The sequence below is a fragment of the Cucurbita pepo genome, chromosome LG12, assembly GCF_002806865.2.
Source record: "Cucurbita pepo subsp. pepo cultivar mu-cu-16 chromosome LG12, ASM280686v2, whole genome shotgun sequence".
NCBI lineage: Eukaryota > Viridiplantae > Streptophyta > Magnoliopsida > Cucurbitales > Cucurbitaceae > Cucurbita > Cucurbita pepo.
The window spans coordinates 1,922,422-1,945,183 of record NC_036649.1 but is presented as its reverse complement, the minus strand read 5'-3'; the positions used below and the strand labels follow the sequence as shown (position 1 = coordinate 1,945,183).

General features: G+C 33.8%; 4 protein-coding genes across 4 annotated transcripts; 2 read left to right on the top strand and 2 right to left on the bottom strand.

The window, feature by feature from the left end:
* Nucleotides 1-1,920: 1,920 nt before the first annotated feature.
* LOC111807330 lies at nucleotides 1,921-2,772 on the top strand. The gene has a single exon (XM_023693006.1). It carries the CDS (start codon nucleotides 2,024-2,026, stop codon nucleotides 2,624-2,626), a length of 603 nt encoding a protein of 200 aa, XP_023548774.1. The 5' UTR covers nucleotides 1,921-2,023; the 3' UTR covers nucleotides 2,627-2,772.
* A 1,810-nt stretch (nucleotides 2,773-4,582) lies between these two features.
* Nucleotides 4,583-7,917, bottom strand: LOC111806991 (multiple organellar RNA editing factor 3, mitochondrial). The gene is made up of 5 exons (XM_023692547.1): nucleotides 7,717-7,917; nucleotides 6,652-7,082; nucleotides 6,446-6,543; nucleotides 5,261-5,326; nucleotides 4,583-5,156 (listed from the first exon to the last, which is right to left on the bottom strand). The coding sequence occupies exons 1-5, from the start codon at nucleotides 7,915-7,917 to the stop codon at nucleotides 4,879-4,881; spliced, it is 1,074 nt and encodes a 357-aa protein (XP_023548315.1). The 3' UTR covers nucleotides 4,583-4,878.
* Nucleotides 7,918-15,761: 7,844 nt separating this feature from the next.
* On the top strand, nucleotides 15,762-17,606 carry LOC111807634 (probable pectinesterase/pectinesterase inhibitor 21). The gene is made up of 2 exons (XM_023693437.1): nucleotides 15,762-16,809; nucleotides 16,895-17,606. The coding sequence occupies exons 1-2, from the start codon at nucleotides 15,762-15,764 to the stop codon at nucleotides 17,584-17,586; spliced, it is 1,740 nt and encodes a 579-aa protein (XP_023549205.1). The 3' UTR covers nucleotides 17,587-17,606.
* An 851-nt stretch (nucleotides 17,607-18,457) lies between these two features.
* LOC111807290 (RING-H2 finger protein ATL2-like) lies at nucleotides 18,458-19,461 on the bottom strand. Its single transcript, XM_023692952.1, has one exon. The coding sequence runs from the start codon at nucleotides 19,330-19,332 to the stop codon at nucleotides 18,574-18,576; it is 759 nt and encodes a 252-aa protein (XP_023548720.1). The 5' UTR covers nucleotides 19,333-19,461; the 3' UTR covers nucleotides 18,458-18,573.
* Between the last annotated feature and the right edge of the window lie 3,301 nt (nucleotides 19,462-22,762).

Genomic DNA, 22,762 nt, shown 5'->3' with positions numbered 1-22,762 from the left:
CGACACTCACTTCCTAACAACAAGTGAGTTAAGCCTATTTGTTCTTGCGTCGTCTATTGCCAAGCGACGTATACTCGAGCCTCTGACCCCGGTTCAAGAAGAAAGTTTTAGAAAACGGGGGCAGAGAGATTTCGAAAGAGGGTTTTGGAAGCAAGATTTGAGAAGACGTATACTCGAGCCTCTGGCCCCGGTTCAAGAAGAAAGTTTTAGAAAACGGGGGCAGAGAGATTTCGAAAGAGGGTTTTGAAAGCAAGATTTGAGAAGACGTATACTCGAGCCTCTGGCCCCGGTTCAAGAAGAAACTTTTAGAAAACGGGGGCAGAGAGATTTCGAAAGAGGGTTTTGAAAGCAAGATTTGAGAAGACGTATACTCGAGCCTCTGGCCCCGGTTCAAGAAGAAAGTTTTAGAAAACGGGGGCAGAGAGATTTCGAAAGAGGGTTTTGAAAGCAAGATTTGAGAAGACGTATACTCGAGCCTCTGGCCCCGGTTCAAGAAGAAAGTTTTAGAAAACGGGGGCAGAGAGATTTCGAAAGAGGGTTTTGAAAGCAAGATTTGAGAAGACGTATACTCGAGCCTCTGGCCCCGGTTCAAGAAGAAAGTTTTAGAAAACGGGGGCAGAGAGATTTCGAAAGAGGGTTTTGAAAGCAAGATTTGAGAAGACGTATACTCGAGCCTCTGGCCCCGGTTCAAGAAGAAAGTTTTAGAAAACGGGGGCAGAGAGATTTCGAAAGAGGGTTTTGGAAGCAAGATTTGAGAAGACGTATACTCAAGCCTCTGGCCCCGGTTCAAGAAGAAAGTTTTAGAAAACGGGGGCAGAGAGATTTTGAAAGAGGGTTTTGAAAGCAAGATTTGAGAAGACGTATACTCGAGCCTCTGGCCCCGGTTCAAGAAGAAACTTATAGAAAACGGGGGCAGAGAGATTTCGAAAGAGGGTTTTGAAAGCAAGATTTCAGAAGATGTATACTCGAGCCTCTGGCCCCGGTCCAAGAAGAAAGTTTTAGAAAACGGGGGCAGAGAGATTTTGAAAGAGGGTTTTGAAAGCAAGATTTGAGAAGATGTATACTCGAGCCTCATGCCCTGGTTCAAGAAGAAAGTTTTAGAAAACGGAACAGAAAAATTTCGAAAAAGGGTTTTGAAAGCAAGATTTGAGAAATTGAAATTGGTGTTATATAGGAATGTAAGCAAAAGACAACAACAACGGCTTACTGCATATAACTATCGGGTAGGGAGAAGTTGACAACTTGTTAGATTGAGTTAGGTTTGAAAAATCTTTCGGACCAATTCGAAATATTGGGTTGGTGACCCGAACAACTCGAATAGAGTTCACAGCCCGGTCGAATTGGGTTGTCAAGTTTATTTTAATTATTTAAAAAAAATCTACTTATCTACCATACGTTATATATTAATAACTAAAATCTCACAGAGTTCAAATATCAAACTTTATAAGTCATGACATATCACTAATATTTTAAATATTTTTAAAAGTAGGGTTGGATTATAATCCTATTATTTTAGCCCGTGGTATACTCGGGCCTTGAACTATGTCGTTGTCGTCATCAGAACTTCGCTGTCAACCGAACTTTCGTTTAGTTAATTTTAGGCACAATTCTTGCCCAAAAACCCTATAGTCCGTAGCTTGCTTAGGCCTTGAGCAGTGTCGTCATTGTCAACGTCGATCGAGCAATTCTCTAATCTTACAACAATAATATATTTATTTTTCTTAAAACTTCTTTTTAGAGGTAATTACAACTATAATCTCATGGACACTATTGTACTACAAAAATCCTTCGGGTCATATTTGGGCCTTTACTTATATTATATTAGCCCAACTTAAAAAGCCCAATAATATCGTACTTCAGGCCCATTTAACGGCCCAGAGCGGCCCACGAGATTGGGACGGCGGATCATTACCAGTGTCGTGGAGTGACTCCGTCCGCCAGTCCGCCATCTCGTTCTCAAAGCCCTAGATCTTTCGTCTACAAAATCCCAATTATTCTTCCAATTCCAAACGCTTCCATTGCAATGGATACCTCTCTGGTCGCCGGAACGCTTTCAATGGTCGCCAACAATGGCGTCGGGTTCGCTAAATTCCTGAATCGCCTCGATATCCTATCCAATTACAGTATCTCCGCTACCGATTCAATCACCGACCAGATCCCACCGTCTTCCGCCGCTGGAGCTCTTCAATTATCGGCCGCTCTGTTCCCCGTCGCAACCATTGCTCCGCCGCCTGTCAAATCGATTTCGTGCCGATCGTCCTCTCGGACGTTTCTTCGTAGAAAACGACGCACGAAGCGTAGATTGTACAGCAGCGATGATTCCGAGGGCGGCGAGGATAATGGTTTCGACGGCGGCGATTTTGACGGACCGTACGGTGGAGATGGCGGCGGAGGCGGCGGTAGGGGTTGGAATTTCGATAGATTTGGGGGGAGTGATTGGGACGAATCATCGTCTTCTTCTACATCTTTGAATCCTGCGTATTATTTCGTTTACGAAGTGATTTGTTGGATCGCGCTCTCGAACTGTGTGCATTTTGCGTTCAAGAAGGTTGTTAGATTTGCAGCTGAAGCAATTGGGAACTCCGAAAGGGTAAAATTGTTCACGAGATTGATATCTGTTTGTTGATTGCTGCAATTCTCTTCACAACGATCATCCTTGAATTGTATATTGTGTATATTTTGTAAATATTCATATTGATTTATCTTATTCTTACTGTTCTTCACTTCTAATTTATGGATATTCATTGAAATTACTCACGGTAGGTTGATCCACTGGCTATGAACAATTATGGTGATCATTGACTTGGAATTTATAGTAATTTTTTAAAATAGAGCTTATTTGCCAACTCTTTGGATAAGCTCAAATAATGAGTTAGATTTTTCTTTTGCCTCGTTGTCTGAGAACAGTGTCCACCACATGTCTANTTTTTTTTTTTTTTTTTTTTTTTTTTTTTTTTTTTTTTTTTTTTTTTTTTTTGTGGAATTTGTTTGAAATTTTAGGGATACACAAATTTACTTATGAAGTATAATAGTCTGTTGAATCACTTGATTAAATTTCAAGTACACAAGAAGCAAATTGTTCAGAGACTAATTTGAAACCTAAAAAAAACCTTAATTAGGCCAACCCGATAAACCTCAAGTTAATTCTAGAAGAACGCATGAATCAATCTAATCTAGTTCTCCAACTAATTGGGTTTTGAGTTTTTGGAACATACAATAAGAACACACTAATTGGGTTTTGAGTTTTTGGAACATACAATAAGAACACACTTAGTGTGATTCTCTCCTTAGAAGGGGAGGCATAATGAAATATTTCTTTTAAGGGCGTGAAAATCTCTCCCTTGAAGAGGCCCTAGAAGAGGCGGCGAAAATCTCTCCCTTGAAGAGGCCCTAGAAGAGGCGGCGAAAATCGAGGCGGCGAAAATCTCGCCGAGGCAAAATCTCTCCCTAGAAGAGGCGTCGAAAATCTCTCCCTAGAAGAGGCGTCGAAAATCTATCCCTAGAAGAGGCGTCGAAAATCTATCCCTTGAAGAGGTCGAAAATCTATCCCTTGAAGAGGCCCTAGAAGAGGCGGCGAAAATCTCTCCCTTGAAGAGGCCCTAGAAGAGGCGGCGAAAATCGAGGCGGCGAAAATCTCGCCGAGGCAAAATCTCTCCCTAGAAGAGGCGTCGAAAATCTGTCCCTAGAAGAGGCGTCGAAAATCTGTCCCTTGAAGAGGGGCCCTAGAAGAGGCGTCGAAAATCTCTCCCTTGAAGAGGCCCTAGACGAGGCGTCGAAAACCTCTCCCTTGAAGAGGCCCTAGAAGAGGCGTCGAAAATCTCGCCCTTGAAGAGGCCCTAGAAAAGGCGTCGAAAATATCTCCCTAGAAGAGGCGGCGAAAATCTCGCCCTAGAAGAGGCGGCGAAAATCTCTCCCTAGAAGAGGGAAAATCTCTCCCTAGAAGAGGCGTCGAAAATCTGTCCCTTGAAGAGGGGCCCTAGAAGAGGCGTCGAAAATCTGTCCCTTGAAGAGGGGCCCTAGAAGAGGCGTCAAAAATCTGTCCCTTGAAGAGGCCCTAGACGAGGCGTCGAAAACCTCTCCCTTGAAGAGGCCCTAGAAGAGGCGTCGAAAATCTCTCCCTTGAAGAGGCCCTAGAAGAGGCGTCAAAAATCTCTCCCTTGAAGAGGCCCTAGAAGAGGCGTGAAAATCTCTCCCTAAAAGAGGCGTGATAAAACTGTGACGCTGTGAGGCTAACGTCGGATGTATAACGAGCCAAAGCAGACAAGATCCGCTAGCGCTGGGTTTGTCGGCAACAACTAGTTTATGTAACTATAACGGACAGATGCAGGTATGAACTACACTTCGCCATATTTCATTTGAATTATTCAATAATTCAGATTTTGGCACAAAACTACTCACTACAAACATATAAAACTAAGGATATATAACCCGACCTCCGTACAACTCAGGCACAAGAGCTTCCCATCACATAAGTTTGAATCTCCTCTACTCATTTATAATATAACAAATACGAAAAACAAAAGTTAAAAGAACGCAAAATCAAATCAAGATCAAAATAAATAAATAACAAAATCATGTGAAATTTCATCAGATCAGCTGGAAAACAATGAGAGAACAACCAAGAAGAAGGAAAGATCAATGTAGTTCAATCATTCCCAATATCAAGGATTCTAGTCAACATACTAAATATTCACATTTCAATGCATTTAGATGCTAGATATTATGATGTCTAGACTTGATCTAAGAGTATTAAGAACTCGTAGAATCTCATATGATACGTAGAGGAGTGACAAAAATCCAGACCAATCTAGACATATGATGCCTAAACTTCATGCATTAAGGAATCGATAAATATTCAAATTTTCAAGCATCCATCAATCAGTGATTACCCCGATTTAACTCGCCTGGATTTGTCGAGAAATCTCCGACACCACTTCGAGCTGTATTTTGACCGTCCATGGATGGTGGTGGTTGCTGCATTGGATCTCTCTGGTCTTGACCCCAGCTTTGTCTCTGAATCGGTTGGCTCCGTTCAACTTGCATAGTTTCTCGGCGTCTATCGTACCGTGGACGAGGCCTAACTCTTCCAGATTGTTGCCTATCGGTGTACCTATACTGCGGTCTTGGGTAGACCTTTCCATCAATGAACAGATCACCTGAAAACAACACGAAAAACTCGAACAAGCAATGAGCATTTAACTTGAGAAATCCAACTGGTTTCAATTTATATCAATTCCATAGAGTTTAGAAGAGTAATCACCTCCATAATCTTTGTTTGGAACATCAAGATATGAATCTGGTAAAACCCATAGAACTCCTGGCAATTCTGTTTCATGGGAACAAAGAGCTCAAGTCAGCCATTATTGTTCTTTACAAAAACCAAATAGAAATCATCACAAAACAATGTCAAACCTTCACAGTGGTAACACAAGAATGATAAAACTGTAATCGAGTTGATTCTAAATGTGATGTCCCACATTGGTTGGGGAGGAGAACAAACCACCCTTTATAAGGGTGTGGAAACATTCCCCTCGCAGACGCGTTTTAAAGCCTTGAGGGGAAGCCTGAAAAGGAAAGCCCAAAGAGACAATATCTGCTAGCGGTGGGTCTGAGTCGTTACAAATGGTATCAGAGCCAGACACCGAATGATGTGCTAGTCTTCTCGCTGTTCCCCGAAGGGGGTAGACACGAGGCAGTGTGCCAATAAGGACGCTGGGCCCCAAAGGGGGTGGATTTGGGGGCGGTCCCACATCGATTGGAGGAAGGAAAGAGTGCCAGCAAGGATGCCGGCCCCAAAAGGGGGTGGATTGTGGTGTCCCACATTGGTTGGGGAGGAGAACAAACCACCATTTATAAGGGTGTGGAAACCTTCCCCTAGCAGACACATTTTAAAGGCTTGAGGGGAAGCCCGAAAGGGAAAATCCAAAGAAGACAATATCTGCTAGCGGTAGGCTTGGGTCGTTACACTAAAGCACAACTTTAAAATAGAAAGGGAAAAGTTCTTCAAAAAAATACTCTTTCGATCTTTGATTTTAATCCAAAAAACGTCACAAAATAATACATACCAATACTCGAGTGAATTCTACAGCAAACTTCACGGGAAAGTTCTTAAGCGTAGTTTGATAACTAATTGATTTTCGGGTTTTTGGTTCTTGAAAATTAAGCTTATAAATTCTAGTTCCACATATTTGGTTTCAACATACAAACCATGATAAGAATTCAAATGAGTGTACCATAATCAAGTTATGATCATTAATGGGAGCTTTAACTAATCAAATTCATGAGGGAACTTTCATCAAACATATGGTGTGCTTGAGCTCAAAACTACAATTTTCAATCTTCAATTGTAATCCAAATAATCAACAAAATCCAAACAAATAAAAGAAGAACAAATCAAATTCCCAAAGCTCCTTAATCTAATCACAACGCGCACAGAAACTATTACCTTTCACTTTGTAAGACAGCTCTTCCGAAATCAAGGCACCAAAGCCAGTATACGTACTTGTACTGACAGAGTAAATTTTCTTCTTCGCCTCTTCTTCGCTGAGAATCATAAGAAAACGAAAACCCTAAAATCAACAAACGAGATAATCCAAGCAAAAGACACACCAATAAGTAATCCGCGTATAATAAGTTGTTTCATTCCGATACCTTCCCACAACAGCGGCTAGAGTTTTGACATAAGAGTTCACCATCTCCTCCTCCGAAGGTTTCGGATCATTTGGAAACTCCATCACGATCAGCCAATGCTCGTAATCACAGCCATCGAGGAGTATCGTCTCTTTTGGAGGTCGATTGCTCCAATTAGGAGAAGGATCATTGAGTGGAGAGTATCCGGACCCCGAAGTCCTGAATCGAACTGGAAAATTGAATGAATTAGGGATTATTCGACTCTGTCTGTCGAGCAGAGGAAAAGCAAATCTCAGGCGAGAAGAAATAGAAGACGGAAGAGAGAAGGAAGAAGAAGAAGAAGAGGAGAAGCTTCGGCTAAGGACAGAGAAAAATGTTCGACGAGCGGCCATTGTTGAAAGCTTGATAGTGGCGGAATAACACCGTAGGTTATTTTTGGTTGAATCGGGATTTTAAGGAGGTTTTGGGGAAGAAGCGCAGGGTACTAAACGACATCGTTTCGTTATGATGTAATTAATTAATAAAATAATTTTACCATCTTGATCGATTTAAAATATTTATTATTAATCTTATAAATCACTTTTTTTTTTTTTTTAATAAAACTGACCAGTAGATATATAATGATTAATTTGTCAAAATTTATTTATATTTAAACAAAAAAATAATAATAATTAATCTAAAATAATATATAGATATATAGTTATCTAAATTATATTATTTTACACTTTTATTAATTTTAATCTCTAACTTTTAATATTTATTTATTTTAAAAAGTAACCTTTTTTATTTATTTGTATTAAAGGATTTTCATTATATATAAAATTAAATTATCACTTTTTACCAAAATAAACTGTACAAAAATTAGAAGCAAACTAGAGTAACATCTTCACATACATAGATATATTTCTAATTGCAGTTAAGTCCCCAATATAAGTATATTCATATTGCAGATAAGTCCCCATATTTATACATATTTATATTTTTGACTTACAGCATTGAACACTACTAGTTTCTAGAGAGACAAAGCTATACTCATTTTGGCGCACGCCAAGTCGTTATCACAACTCCGCCGCGGGCTCTGGCGACCTGATTACAGTTCACCGGTACAGGCAGCTTTTCTCTCATCTTCCTCGGAGGTTGCTCCGCCTTACACGGCGCCTGCGGCAGAGCTGGCCTCCCCGCCGCCGCCGCCGCCGCTCTTCTCGTCGCCGGTACTCGACCGAAGTATTCGTCAATTAGTTCGAATCCTTCTCTTCCGATCTTTGCCAGGTCAGCACGAGGAGCCATAATTTTCTCTCTCTAATTAAAAAAAAAAAGAAAAGGATTTTTTTTTTTCTCTTCTGAACTTTGTTTTTTATTGCTTTGTTGGTTTGCGATGTTTCATTGGATTTGACCCATTTTATAGGAGTCTGGGGAATTTGTGGGCCCCACTGGAAGAATAATATAAATATTTTAATGGGAAGGGCTTTATTGTAATTTCAAAGGCAAAGGTAGGTTTATTCGTATTTATCTAAGGGATATTACAATTGAATATATCTTTCTTTTTCTTTAGAAAAATCTACTTAAAGTAATTATTTTATTTCAAGTATATTTCTGTTACACGAGATGGGTGCTCTCTCATATTTTCCACGATTCTTAACCACTTTAATATTTATAAAAAAAAATAAAAAATTTGCAAAATATATTTTAATTACAACACCGTTGAAATATAATATTTAGAGAATATATTAGTTATGGAATATATCTTATAATTTGATTGGTAGTATATTTTATTTTATTTTCAATATTTAATTAGTTTATATTCTTCTTATTTGTGGGTATTAGTTGCTAGTTTGTATCAAGCTTAATACACTTTATATCCCAATTCTATTTCTTATTCTTAACAAATAGTTTAGTTATCGAGTATATTGTTATTGTATTATTTTTTGTAGAAGAATTTGGAATTCATGACAGCCCCGATATGACCACGTTACCTATTTATCTCACAGCTTCATACAGGTTTTTTTAACATGTTTTTGTCTAAATACGCTTAATTTTATAGATGAACGATAGTAAAAATAATTTATATTGTTAATTGAATTTTAATTTTATTTTTGTAAACTTTCGATTTTCTTTAAAAAAAAAAGTTATTGGAAGAGTAGAATTAAGATTTATTGAAAATACATCGACTAATATGTAATGAAACCCGTAATACAGGACTAAAATGGTATTTTATCAAATTTTTCTTAAGGGCATCAAAATAAAGATTATAATGTATGACGTGTGATGGACACGGATGAGTTGAATTCCACACTCAAAATTATTGACCGAAAAAACCCTAGTATTAAATCGTGTCCATTAAAGTTAAGACGATAAAAGCTTATAGAAAACAATTTCCAAAGTCTAAAAGCTTCTCGGTCAAGGGTCAAAAAATTATATTCTGAAATAGATGGAAAATTGTATATAAAATATATATATATATATATATATATATATATATATATATATTTTTTTTTTTTTTAACTAGTTGAGAGTTATTTTTAATTATTTAAATAAATTATAAATTTGAATTTTTTTTATTACAGTTATTTTTAACTATTTAAATCAATTATAATTTTGAAAAATTTCAAAATATATTTAAGATAAATTAAACATATATTTACATAAACACTAATAAAAAAAACAATATTTAATCTCCATTATCACGAAATTATTTTCTAATTTTTTTTAGGAAAAAAATAAAAATGGAAAGATTAAAATTATATTTTATTAGAAATTAAAACAATTGGCTTAAGCAATATGAATGGGAATGTTCTTGGGGTAACTTTTTAAGCATAATTTAATTTATTTTAACATAATATTTTTAGAAGCACTTTCGAAGGAAAAGCAAAAAGATTATTAATTATAATTAAAAAGTAAAAAAATAGTTATATAAATTATGATTTTCTGTTTTAATTAAAAAAAAAGTATGGTTATATAAACAGTTTTAAGGAAAAATAAAAAATAAAAAAGATTATAGTTTTGAAATATCTACGACAGGTTTGAGATAAATTAACGATGTTTATACAAACGATAATACGAAAAGGGGTAAATTGATAATTTTGTAAAATTCCAACCTGAATAAATTAATGAATGAAATGATTAATATCACTCGTTAATTTACAAATTAGCTATTTAATTTAAATTATTTTCAAAATTTTATACTAATTCAAATTACGGTGTATGATCGAGATAACAGTATGAACAAGTTAAAAGACTCTACCGATGTATAGATCCGAGTCTATCTTTACTAGCAACGTTCACATATATTTCGATTGCTGTTAAGTCCCGGATTTACATATATTCATATTGCAGATAGGTCCCCATATTTATACATATTTATATATTTGGACTTACAGGAGTGAGCACTAGTTTCTAGAGACACAAAGCTATACTCATTTTGCCGCACGCCAAGTGGTTATCACAATTCCGCCGCGGGCTTTGGCTACCTGATTGCAGTTCACCGCTACAGGCAGCTTTTCTCTCATCTTCCTCGGAGGTTTCTCCGCCTTAGACGGCGCCTGCGGCAGAGCCGGCCTCGCCGCCGCCGCCGCCGCCGCCGCCCTTCTCGTCGCCGGTGCTCGACCGAAGTATTCGTCAATTAGGTCAAATCCTTCTCTTCCAATCTTTGCCAGATCACCACGAGGAGCCATAATTTCTCTCTCTTTCAAACACTGTTCTTGATTGCTTTGTTGGGTTTGTAAATCTTCTTTGGGTTTGGCCCATTTTATAGCTCTGGAACAAAGCTTAACTATGGGGACTTTGTGGTCCCCACAGATGGAATAAGTTTGTTAGAAAGTAAAATAATAATTTCTTTTTTTAATTTAAAATAATCGATTTAATTTTTTGGTTAAATTAATAAAAATACGATGAAAACACTTACTTTATTTAAAAAATACCTTAAACTATAAAAAAAAAATTCATTAATATGTTCGATTTTTTTAATTAAAAAAATACTTTTATCTAACTGTATTTTTTAATTATATATATATATTTTAAAAATTTTGAAGGTATTATTGAAAATTTAGGGATATTTTAGAAGAGGTAATCATCTGAGTGAGAGATTAAAGGAAGCGAAGAGCTTCAAACATTATAAATGGAATTCATATGGTCATGATTGAATCATCCCGAACACTTGAAGCTTGAGTGTACTAAACTCCAGTTAAATTCTCTAGTTTGAGACGAGAGAAGAGGGCGGGAATTAAAAAAAAAAAGAATCGGAGATAGAATTTTGTATGATTGCATTAACAACTTTTCACATAGTGGATTTCATACTGGTGGGCCTTAAATTTTTTTCGGTTTTTGAGTTATTTGCTAAAAAATAATCTACTCGAGGGCTTTTCCATGATTGCTAAGGCACAATCCAAATTCGAAGCTAAGTCCCACCAGTCACGAAAAACATCGAGATACCATCAATTTGGAGTGATACTTTGTGAGGAGTTCTGATCACACTTCGAACCGTACTTCTTTTTCAATTAATTTATATTTATTCAAATTTTTTTCCAATAGTATTGGATTCATTATTGAGTAAAATAATAGATTTTGATGCGCTATAAAGTAAAATAATAGATTTTAATATAGTGTAAGGAATTAGGAATATTTTGAGGTAATTATTTTAGTATATGATTAAGTATATTTTGATTTATCTTTTTAATAGATTATAGTTTTGGAACCTTACAATAAACAAATGGATTAAACATATTTTTATAAAAAGTAATTTTTTAAAATAATACTTTTAACAATATAGCTTAGGGTAATAAAAAATTATTTATTTACCTTCGATTAATTTCAAATTATATTTATGTTAGAATATATATGAGTATTTCTGCTTTAAAATTAATATAATTTTTTAATTATTATTTTTAAAACAAATTTAAAATCCACTTTCTAAACGGAATGCTTTTATGACCGTTGAATTGGTCTCCCGGGCGGTAGAAAAGGCTGGGTCGGCCAATATTCTTTTCAAATTGGGTTCGGATGAGTCCGGCTTTATGACGTCATAATGCTGACGAAACGATAAAATATTTTTCTCATTACAATTAGATTTAATTTTTTAAAATTTCAATTTAGTCCTTGTATTATTCAATTTTTACGATTTATTATTATTTAAAAAAACGTCACGTATTTTTTAAATATTTTAATATCTTGAAAATCTCATTCACTCCTCTAAGTCCTCTCACCCTAATTAAATTAATACTAAAAATATCAATATGAGCATAACTCAATATTACTAAATTGATGAATCTTTTTATGAAAGGCTCGTTGTCTCCAGGATTTAGAATCCGAATTCGATACCTGATAGCTCTGGCATTCCTCTACAACATAGTCACGTTATCTACTCCTCGTTTCTTAAGAGTGAAAACTATTCCCACAGTCAAACACAGGAGGTAAAAGCACGTTTAACCCTGAAGTTCATATGATTGAGTCATCAAAAATGAAAGTGTACATTGTTGGTATAGATAGTGACTTTCAATTCTTTTAAGACTTTTTCAATCGTCCTAGACACGGTCTCGATTAATTCATATACCCTTATTTACTCGGGTGTCACATTTTTTATTAATATTTTTACGAGCACTAACTAACAATTAGGGCAAGGGCTTGATTGTAATTTTAGAAAGAAAAGGTAGCTTTATTCGTATTTATCCAAGGGATATTAGGCAACATTCTATCCAAAGATACCTACCAAAGTAAATAAATAAAAAATAATTTCTGATTAAATTAAATTAAATTTAATTCCAAAGTTTAGAATTTCCTTTATTCTGATTAAATTAATTTATTTTAATATAATATTTTTTAAACATGTTTTTGTAGAAACACATTAAAAAAAGCATTATGGTGAAAGGGATTTTCTATTTTAATTTTTAAAAAATAATAATTTATGGTTATATAAACATTTTAAAGTAAAAAAAATATTATAGTTAAAATTTTTTGGCATGCGTTTGAGATAAATGGATCATGTTACAACACTAATAAGAAAAAGGGTAAAATAGTAATTATATAGCTAAATATCATGAAAATTATTGTTATTTTTAAGACATTATTAACATATTAGTTCTGACGTGTCATCCTTTAGTATCATCTATTATATTAAATAAAAATAAAAAAGTTTTAATGTAGACTTCAATTATGCCACGTAATATCATTTTCATTAAAATAAATTTAAAAAAACTAAGATAATATTATATATACATATATAATTATTGTTGTTACCATTTATTTTATTTTAAAATATTTTTTACATAAGAAATTGTTTTCAGTTTTCTACATAGTCCAACGAATTTACGTTTATAATTAATTAAATGGTTTCTTTGTCTTCGACAGGACTGTAGATTCACTGCTCGTTTCGAGATTCACGCCCATAAATTGTTACTCACAGACGTAATAAATATATACAAACTTTGAGAGACCGAAATAAGATTTAAATTTTATATTCTATATACCAACACTGACACGACATAGAAATTGACATTGCGGAGGTAACAACGATTCATAAGTCGAAGCCAACTAAACCCATCGAGCTTACACATCCAAAAAAGGGAAAGCAGGGTATTTAGAGACTATGAAGATAGAATCGATGACAAAACACGTCACTAAAAGGGAGTAATGAAAGTTTGATCAGACTGCTAGGTCACCAAACGTACCTCGAGATTCCCAACATTCACACGACGTAGCCTTTATACATATCTAAGAACGGTATCAGATGAGACTAATATAAATAGAGGATCACCTCGACCTAGAAAGGTACGTAGTTTTACCATGCTCAAATTGACACTATTTCATCTTGATACTAGCTTAAACATTATAGCGTGCAGGGCAAAACACAATACTGGTATAATGTTCTATCTTACAGTTTTGCTCGATCAAAAGACGATCAAGATACACGATCGTGTTGGGAAAGACACGACGTAGCCTTTATACATATCTCATAACGGGTTCAGATGAGACTAATATAAATATAGGACCTCCTCGACTTAGAAAAGTACGTAGTTTTACCACGCTCAAATTGACACTATTTCATCTCGATACTAGCTTAAACATTAGAGCGTGCTGGCCAAAACATGATACTGGTATAAGATTCTATCTTACAATTTACTCGATCAGAGGACAATCAAGGTACCCGATCGAAATTCGATCGTAAAATTCAAATCCATATTATCGATTTTGGAATTCAATTCGTTATGGAAAGATTCCGAAAAATAAAATAAAATAAATAAATAAATAAATGGACATGCTCCAATTACGAGACACTTGTGGTAAAGGGAGGCAACATGCCTTGAAAAGTCGGTGTTTAAGGGAATCAAATTCCACCTAAAGTTAGTACTTCCACTTTTGAATTCACTTTAAATGTATCTTTCAAATCTAAATTATATTCTATTTTTTAATACAAAGTATTTGAATTTATTCTTTTCCACCATTATTATATTTTCATTCTCGCTTACGTTCCATTTACGTTACTCAATCATTAATCAAACTTAGAATCGTGTTAATTATTAATTAAGCACTTTCACGATTTTAATTAATCAATAATATCGAATGTTTCAAAAATTTTTATTATATTTGTCGGGGATAATATGGATCTTTTAAGATTACGAGTGTACAGAATAAATAATACAATTATATAGCATATTTATTTTATTATTATTTAATTTTGTAATTATTTTTAGATTATTTGTGAAAATAAATACATTTTTATAAATTAACATTTTAGTTTATGCCTTAATCAAAGTTAATTTTTTTTAAAATTAAAAACTTTTATTTTATTAGTTATAAATTGTTCTACTAAACAGCTTTGTTTATCAAATGGGCCGTAAATCTTCTTTAGAGATCCAACTTAATTGGGCCGAACGAGAACTCAAAATACTGCATAAGCCCAAAATGCATCTCCAGGCCCATTTTCAATCTGACGTGGAGTAGCTATATTAAAATTTTATTTATAAAAAATATTAAATTATATAAATTTGGATATTTTTCACTTTTTTTATCTTCCAAAATTACCTTTAAAGAGTTNTTTTTTTTTTTTTTTTTTTTTTTTTTTTTTTTTTTTTTTTTTTTTTACTGAGATAAGATACCACGGTCTTATCTTCTTTCTTTTCTTATAGAAAGTCGTCCGATGTACGAAGAAGTGTCTTCGCTCTCCCAAATAAACTTACTCGTGATAAGACTCAGTTGTATGAATCAAAATATAAACGTAACGTTATTTACAACACTATTTATGAAAATTTACCGAAATGTAAACATTAATTACATAAATAATTTTATCGATTTTAATCTTTTATATAGTTGTAAATAATATCACGAACGTTTTTTTTTTATTTATTCGTAAATTATTTTTCTTTATTTTAATGAAAAAAAAAATATTTTTTTTTGAATAATTTCAAAATTTAAGAGTAAAAATGAAAATTTCAAAATTTATAAACACAATAGAAATCTTTCAAAGTTCATGTATATTCTACCCAAACAACAATTTCAATGTAACTATCTCACGCTATCGTTAGCAGATATTGTCCGCTTTGGTCCGTTACATATCGCCGTCAGCTTAATGATTCTAAAACGTGTATGTTAGGGAGATGTTTTCACACACTTATAATGAATGCTTCGTTCCTCTATCTAACCACCAAGATCTCCAATATCAGCATTTTCCCCGACAGACTGTCCAACGTCTGATTTTGATACCATTTTATAACAACTCAAGTCCAGACATTACAACATTTTTATCTTTATTTTTCCTATTTCTTTTTCTCCTTAATAAATTAAATAAAAAAAAGAGTTGTTTTACTTTTTTAAAATGGATTTAATTAGTTGAGTTTTACCCGGTCAACGAAACAAACCACAACAAAAACCAAAAGCTTATTCAACCAATTTTAACTGCGATAGAAACGGTAAAAAAAAAAAGGTAAAATTCGTAGACCGTCAATCAATTGAAGGAAATAACTGCCACTCAAATTTACCTTCTATTTTTACCTCCCTTTCCTTCCCTTCCATGCCAGAGCCAAAGGGGCAATCAATCGTATCTCTACCTTAAAGGCCCCGAACGCTCTGAAAGAACAAAAAAAAAAAAACCCAAAAAATAAAAGAATAAAAAATTAAAAAATAAAAAATATTATTTTTCAAAAATGTCCAACGGATTTGATGCCGAAGGCGACAAAAAGAAGAAGAAAATCGCCGTCATTAGCGTTTCTTCTTTAATACTCGTCGCTATGGTGGTTGCCGTCACCGTCGGCGTCAACAACGCTCCTCAAGAGGATCTCGACGACGGCGGCGGAGGCGGAGGCGGCGACGCTCATGATCACGGTGACGACGGCGAGAAGGTTTCGTCATCAACTAAAGCAATCAAAACCATTTGTCAACCAACGGATTACAAAGAAACTTGCGAAGAGAGTTTAATGGTGGAAGCCGGCAACACAACCGACCCGAAAGAGCTTGTCAAAGCCGGGTTCAAAATCGCCGTGGAAAAACTTAACGCGGCGATTAGAAATTCCACTACGCTTCAAGAATTAGCTCAAGACCCAAGAGCCAACCAAGCTCTTCAAAATTGCCGCGAGTTATTGGAATACGCCATCGACGATCTCCACGATTCTTACCATCGAATCGGCACCTTCCACGTGTCGAAATTTGAGGAGTTTGTTAACGATTTAAAGATTTGGCTTAGTGCAGCTCTCACTTATGAACAAACTTGTCTTGACGGATTTGAAAACACTACTGGCGATTCCGGAGAGAGAATGAAAGAGTTTTTGAAGTCCGCTCAAGAAATGACCACTAACGGCCTTGGTATTGTCAGTGAATTGTCCAACATTTTGGGTACACTTCACGCGCCGGCAGCGACTGGGCGACGACTTTTGGACACTGACATGCCGTTGTGGGTTAGCGACGGAAAGCGGCGGCTAATGCAAATGGGGACGGGGGCGATTAAGCCCGACCTGGTGGTGGCTCAAGATGGGAGCGGGAAGTACAAGACAATAAATGAAGCTTTGGTTGATGTCCCGATGAAGAGTAATAAAACGTTTGTGATTTATGTCAAAGCCGGAATTTATAAGGAAATTGTTGTTATTCCTAAGCATATGACTCATTTGACCATGTACGGTGACGGACCGACCAAATCTGTTGTTACCGGTAATTTAAATTTTGTCGACGGCATTCAAACTTTCAAGACAGCTACATTCGGTAAGTATCGATGAATTTATTTATTTATTATTATCATTATCGTATTAAGCTTTTGGATTGATTGATGATTTAACGACTATTCTAGCTGCAATTGGAGCTAATTTCTTCGTTCGAGACATGGGATTTGTGAACACCGCTGGACCGACAAAGCACCAAGCTGTAGCCCTACGTGTCCAATCGGATCGAGCCATCATTTACAATTGTCAAATAGATGGGTACCAAGACACTCTCTACGCCCATGCTAACCGTCAGTTCTATCGAGATTGCATAATCAGTGGCACCATTGATTTCGTGTTTGGCAACTCTGCTGCTATCTTCCAGAATTGCAAGCTAGTGGTTCGTAAGCCATTGGACAATCAGCAATGCATTGTCACGGCTCACGGGCGGCTCAATCGTCGTGAACCGACGGCGTTGATCTTCCAAGGCTGCCACTTCATGGGCGACCCGGCTTACTTACCGTTTAAGAAAGTGAACAAGGCGTATTTGGGGCGGCCATGGAAGCAATATTCACGAACCATTATAATGGGGTCTCAAATCGACGACTTGATCCAGCCAGAAGGATGGTTGCCGTGGATGGGCGATTTTGCACTCAATACATTGTTCTACGCCGAGGTACAGAACAGAGGGCCAGGGGCTGATCAGAGCCATAGAGTAAAGTGGCGAGGAATTAGACATATTACGCCGCAGCACGCCGCGGCTTACACCGCCAGACGATTTATTGACGGCGATGCTTGGATTCCAGTCAGAGGGGTCCCCTATTCTTCTGGAATGATGTAAATGGAATTAAGGCGACGCCTTATTTTCACCAATTCGGCACAGAACACTGCAAATCCAATGGAATAAATAAATAAAATTTTAAATTACTTTTTATTTTCTGGCTNTTTTTTTTTTTTTTTTTTTTTTTTTTTTTTTTTTTTTTTTTTTTTTTTTTTTAATAAAATAATATAAAGAAATTGATAATTACAATATACCAACGGATGTCATAAAAAATGGTTAAAATTACGAAAATGCCCTTACATATTATAAATAGAAGACGATGGAGTGTAGATAGTGATGCTTATCCATATACAAATTATAAGGGTATTAATGTAATTTTAAGGGTATTTCATATTTTTAATTTCTTTAATTTTAAGGATAAAAATATAAATTTTATTCTGGCTTCTTTTTTTTTTTCCGTATAAAATAATTATAAAGAAATGTATAATTACAATATACCAACCGGTGTCATAAAAAAATGCTTAAAATTACGAAAATGTCCTTACATATTCTAAATAGAAGACGAGGGAGGGTAGATAATGATTTTTATCGATATACAAATTGTAAGGGTATTAATGTAATTTTAGGGGCATTTCATATTTTTTAATTTCTTTAATTTTAAGGATAAAAAAGTTTATTCTGGCTTTCTTTTTTTCTTATGAAATAACTATAAAGAAATTGATAATTACAATATACCAACCGATGTCATAAAAAAATGATTTAAATTACGAAAATGCCCTTACATATTCTAAATATGGGTAGATAGTGATGTTTATCCCTATACAATTTTATAAGGGTATTAATGTAATTTGAGGGGTATTTCATCTTTTTTAATTTCTTTAATTTTAAGGATAAAAATATAAAATTTAAAATTGTAGGGACTAAATAGAAATAAGGAGAAGAAAATATCACAAAAATTGACAAGTACGTGTTCGTATCTTAGTTTACATCTATAAAACTAAACAGATATTTACAACTCTCATCCCGTTCCACCAACCGTTATCTTTCTCAACGAACGGCCGCCGATTCCTCCTTCTCCAGATCCCGTTCCGTTGCATCTCTACTTAGAATCCTTTTCAAAGACAACGATTTCACAAAACTCGTCGTTGTCTCCGACATGTCGGCTACTGGCCTCAACTCGACATCCACCAGCTCCACCGATGCCGCCATCTCAACCGGACACTCACGAACCGGTTCATCCTCGCTAGATCTCGAACCCGGTTCGCAAACATCAAGAACTATCTCCACCGGGTCATTAGATGGGCCGGATTCGGATCCAGGTACGGGTTTGACCTCGGATCTACAAAGCGGGCAGGTCACGTGCGAGTAAAACCACATATCAATACACCCCACGTGAAAGCTATGGTTACATTTGGGAATAGTCCGCCCGATTTCACTCTCTTCAAACTCCGATAAACAAACCGCACAATAAACCGGATCCGGGTCGGGTTTCATCGAGTGAACGAAAACGGGTAGGGATTTGAGAATCGACTGCGGCAAACCACGCGATGAAGCGGCGGCAATTCGAGGCTCGGTTGTGAATTCAAATTGCACACGGCGGCGACGGCGGCGGCGGTGGCTACGGGATTGTCGGCGGCTGGAGGACAGGAGATATAATCGAACATAGAGATGAAGACAAATCATGAGGATAACGACAAATAACAACACAATGACTGCGCCGAGCATAATTTTGCCGCTGAGAGCGTAGCTTTTGAAGGACGACGGAGAGAAGAGTCCGCCGCCGTCATCGTCATCCTCGGCGGCCATCAAACGGCGGCGTTTTAGTGTGTCCGGTAGCGATTGAGAGAGAAAAGAGAGGCGAAGGTAATTATTTTGATAATGGAAGAGAGAAAGAAAAGGGATAATAAATTTAAAGGAAAATGGGAAGGAAGCTTCGTGAGGGTTTCTGTGAAGTTGTGTAGGTCAACAAGAACAATATTTAAACGGCTGCTAAATTATTATTTAATATTTTTTTAAATTAAAAATTAATTATTTGGATTTGTTATGAAATGGATTTGGCAGTAGTGGTGTAGGCAAAACAAATTACATTGACTCAGTTAAAAAAATAATAAACAAAATTCAAATATAAATAGTGGCTAAATTAATAAAAAAAAAAATTATTTATTTATTTATTTTAAATTAAAGGGTATTATTAATATTTTTTTAAATTAGAAATATTTTTATTAATTTAGTTTAATGTTTTTATTAATTTATATTTATTTTTTACTTATTTTAAAAAAATTATATGATAAATTTTATTGTCACTCATGGTAATATCGCTTCGTTTCAAATAATAATGAACCATAAAAAAATTTCTAGTAGAGAATCTGACCCTCACAAAAAATAAATGAAAATTTGTGCAGAAATGCAGATGGGAATATCTTCGTCCCGCCCCGGGACATCTCTAGTCATTTTTACGGTTATCGTTGAAAATATGTTAGATGGACTAAGATATAAGAAAATATACCTATTATAAATCCCGATAATAATAATAATTTCTTTGAAATTTGTACTTTTTAGTCGATATTAAACCATTAAACTATACTTAAGTTGATAATTACACATTGAAATGAACGAAAGAAAAAAAAAACACAAACCTATTATGACATTTTTCGGGTTTGTGTTTTTTAAATAAAAGTGAAATGATGATTCGAGTATTGTTCGGTAAATAAGATATGGATTGTTATTTTAATAGTCGATGGTTAGACCGTGCACTCGGGAATGAATGAATTAAAAAAAATAATAAATAAATAAATAAATACTAAAGTGAAGTATGGTTAAAATGGATTGAAAAGTAATAGGGAAGCTGCCTAACTAAGATGGTTGAAATGTCCTCCAGTGGGCCCAACTATTTGGGCCACTGGGTTTCATTTTATGGGCCCATTTGGTTTGTCAATTTTCGATTTATTTTCTTTTTTCCAATAATACGACCGTTCCCTTTACGCTTAAAACAATTTAAATTAAAAAAAAAAAAACAATAAAATAAATAAATAAATATAACGCGCATTTCCTTGACTTAACGATCTATCACTATAGAATCGACGACGATTCCCAATAAATAAATTAATAAATAAACACTTTTCATTTTATTAATAAACTAAAATGTTTATTATTTTGTTTTGGCTAAATTAATAAAAATATTATTTAATTTTGTTTAATTAAAAATAAATTACTTTTTTTTAAAATATTTTTATTGACGGGATGAATTAATTACGGTTAAACTTTTAAAGGAGTCTTAAAAATACTCTTTTAATTTTAAAGAATATTTAAAAATAGTCTCGGTTTTCAAAAGTTTCATTAATATATTTAATTTCTTTTAAATATTCAAAAATACCTTTTTTTTTTTTTTTTAAATTAAAGTATATATTTAGAGCTAATATCATGTCTCAAAAATACTTACGAACCCTAACATTAAAAAGTTTGGAGATAATCTATAAAGTGTCGATAAACGATTTTTGTCCATATATTGACGGTAAGAAATTTTTTAATTTTTAATTTTTTATAAATACAAAGGATATTAATTCTACTTTTAAAATATCGTGGGCTTTTTTAAAACACTATTAAAAATTTAAGGGTATTTTTGAGATTTTTAAAAATTTAAAAATATTACTGGAACTTTTTAAAATTTAGAGATATTTTCTAGACGATAATATTTTTATTAATTTAGTCATTATATTATATTCACTTTTTTTATATTTTATCAAATTTTTACAAACTTAGATTAAAAAATACATGTGAAAATATTGATAAAAATATAGAAAGTCAATGGAATTTTACATTTATTTATTATTTATGAATTAAAATATTATAAAAAGTTTAAAATCTTAGGGTAAAAACTTGGGCCGCTTGGAAGGCCAGAAGCCCAAAATTACTGGGCTTTAACCATTGGCATCACTAGTTTAAAAACTGGGCTCATATTTATTATTTATTTATTATTACTTTTAATAAAATATAAATTTGTAATATAGAATAAACCCCACATGCCAATTTCGTTACGGTTCATTTTATAACATAAAAATATGATTTATAGACAACCATTTTTTATTATTTATACACGTGGAAGAAAATATATTAGAAATAGAAAAAAAAAAGGACGGTTTTACAATTTTAGGTCAAAGCTATCGTGGAAATATTATTTTTTCAAACATGTCCATAACCCGAAATGTAGACTGTCCAAATTGTACTTTCGGTCAAGATGTTGATTAGAAATGATGCAAACGTAAAAAAAAAAAAAATCCAAAAATTAGCCTTTGTTTGGTTTTAACTCGAGAACGAGTACTCAAATCTTTGATCTTTTAGCTAAGACTTGCTGAACCATATACGTCGAGATGGACAGTATTGATAAGTCGAGCTTCGTAAAAATAAGGCATCTTTTGTTTCCCGTGATTTAGTTTTTTTTAATAAAAAAATTCACTCATTTTGGAGTTGGCTTACGATTTATATGCTTTCAGCAATTATCTGCTCGGTGCATGGTTACCTAGCGTTTACTGTTGGCAAGATAATTAGTACATCAGAAGTATGTTCAAATCGAGCCATCAACGTTTGGAACCGTAATCAATATTTTATACACTAAGCTATGCTCAAATTGAATACGGTCCAATATTATTAGAAGAAAGAGAAAATTAAATAATATATGAAAATAAATATTTAAATAAATAATTGGATTTGGTTGCTTTAATGGAAAGGAAAGTAAAGAAGAGAGCTTTGATTTAGGTTAACGTCAATTCAGTCACATGCTTTTGTGCCCTCAAAACATCCCCTTTTCACGTGTTAATCTGCCCCCTACCCGGGTTTTTTTTTTCTTTTATTTATTTATTTATTTTCTTATAATTAATTTAATATTATGTTTTATAAAACACTTTTTTTATGATAATTATTTTTCTTAATTTTAAACTAATAACTTAAAATTAAACCAAATATTAGTGAACTATTTATTTTCTACCTATTATTTAAATACAATTTTTTATTTATTAATATTCGTTTCAAATTTCTCACTCAAACAATAAAAAAACTTTTATTATTATTATTTATATATATATATATTTTTTTTCAATTTTGAAAATGCATTTTGACCTAATTTAAAAGATAACATTTTTTTAATAAAAAAAAATAAAATTAAGATAATATATATATATATATATATATATATATATATATATATATATATATATATATATATATATATATATATATATAT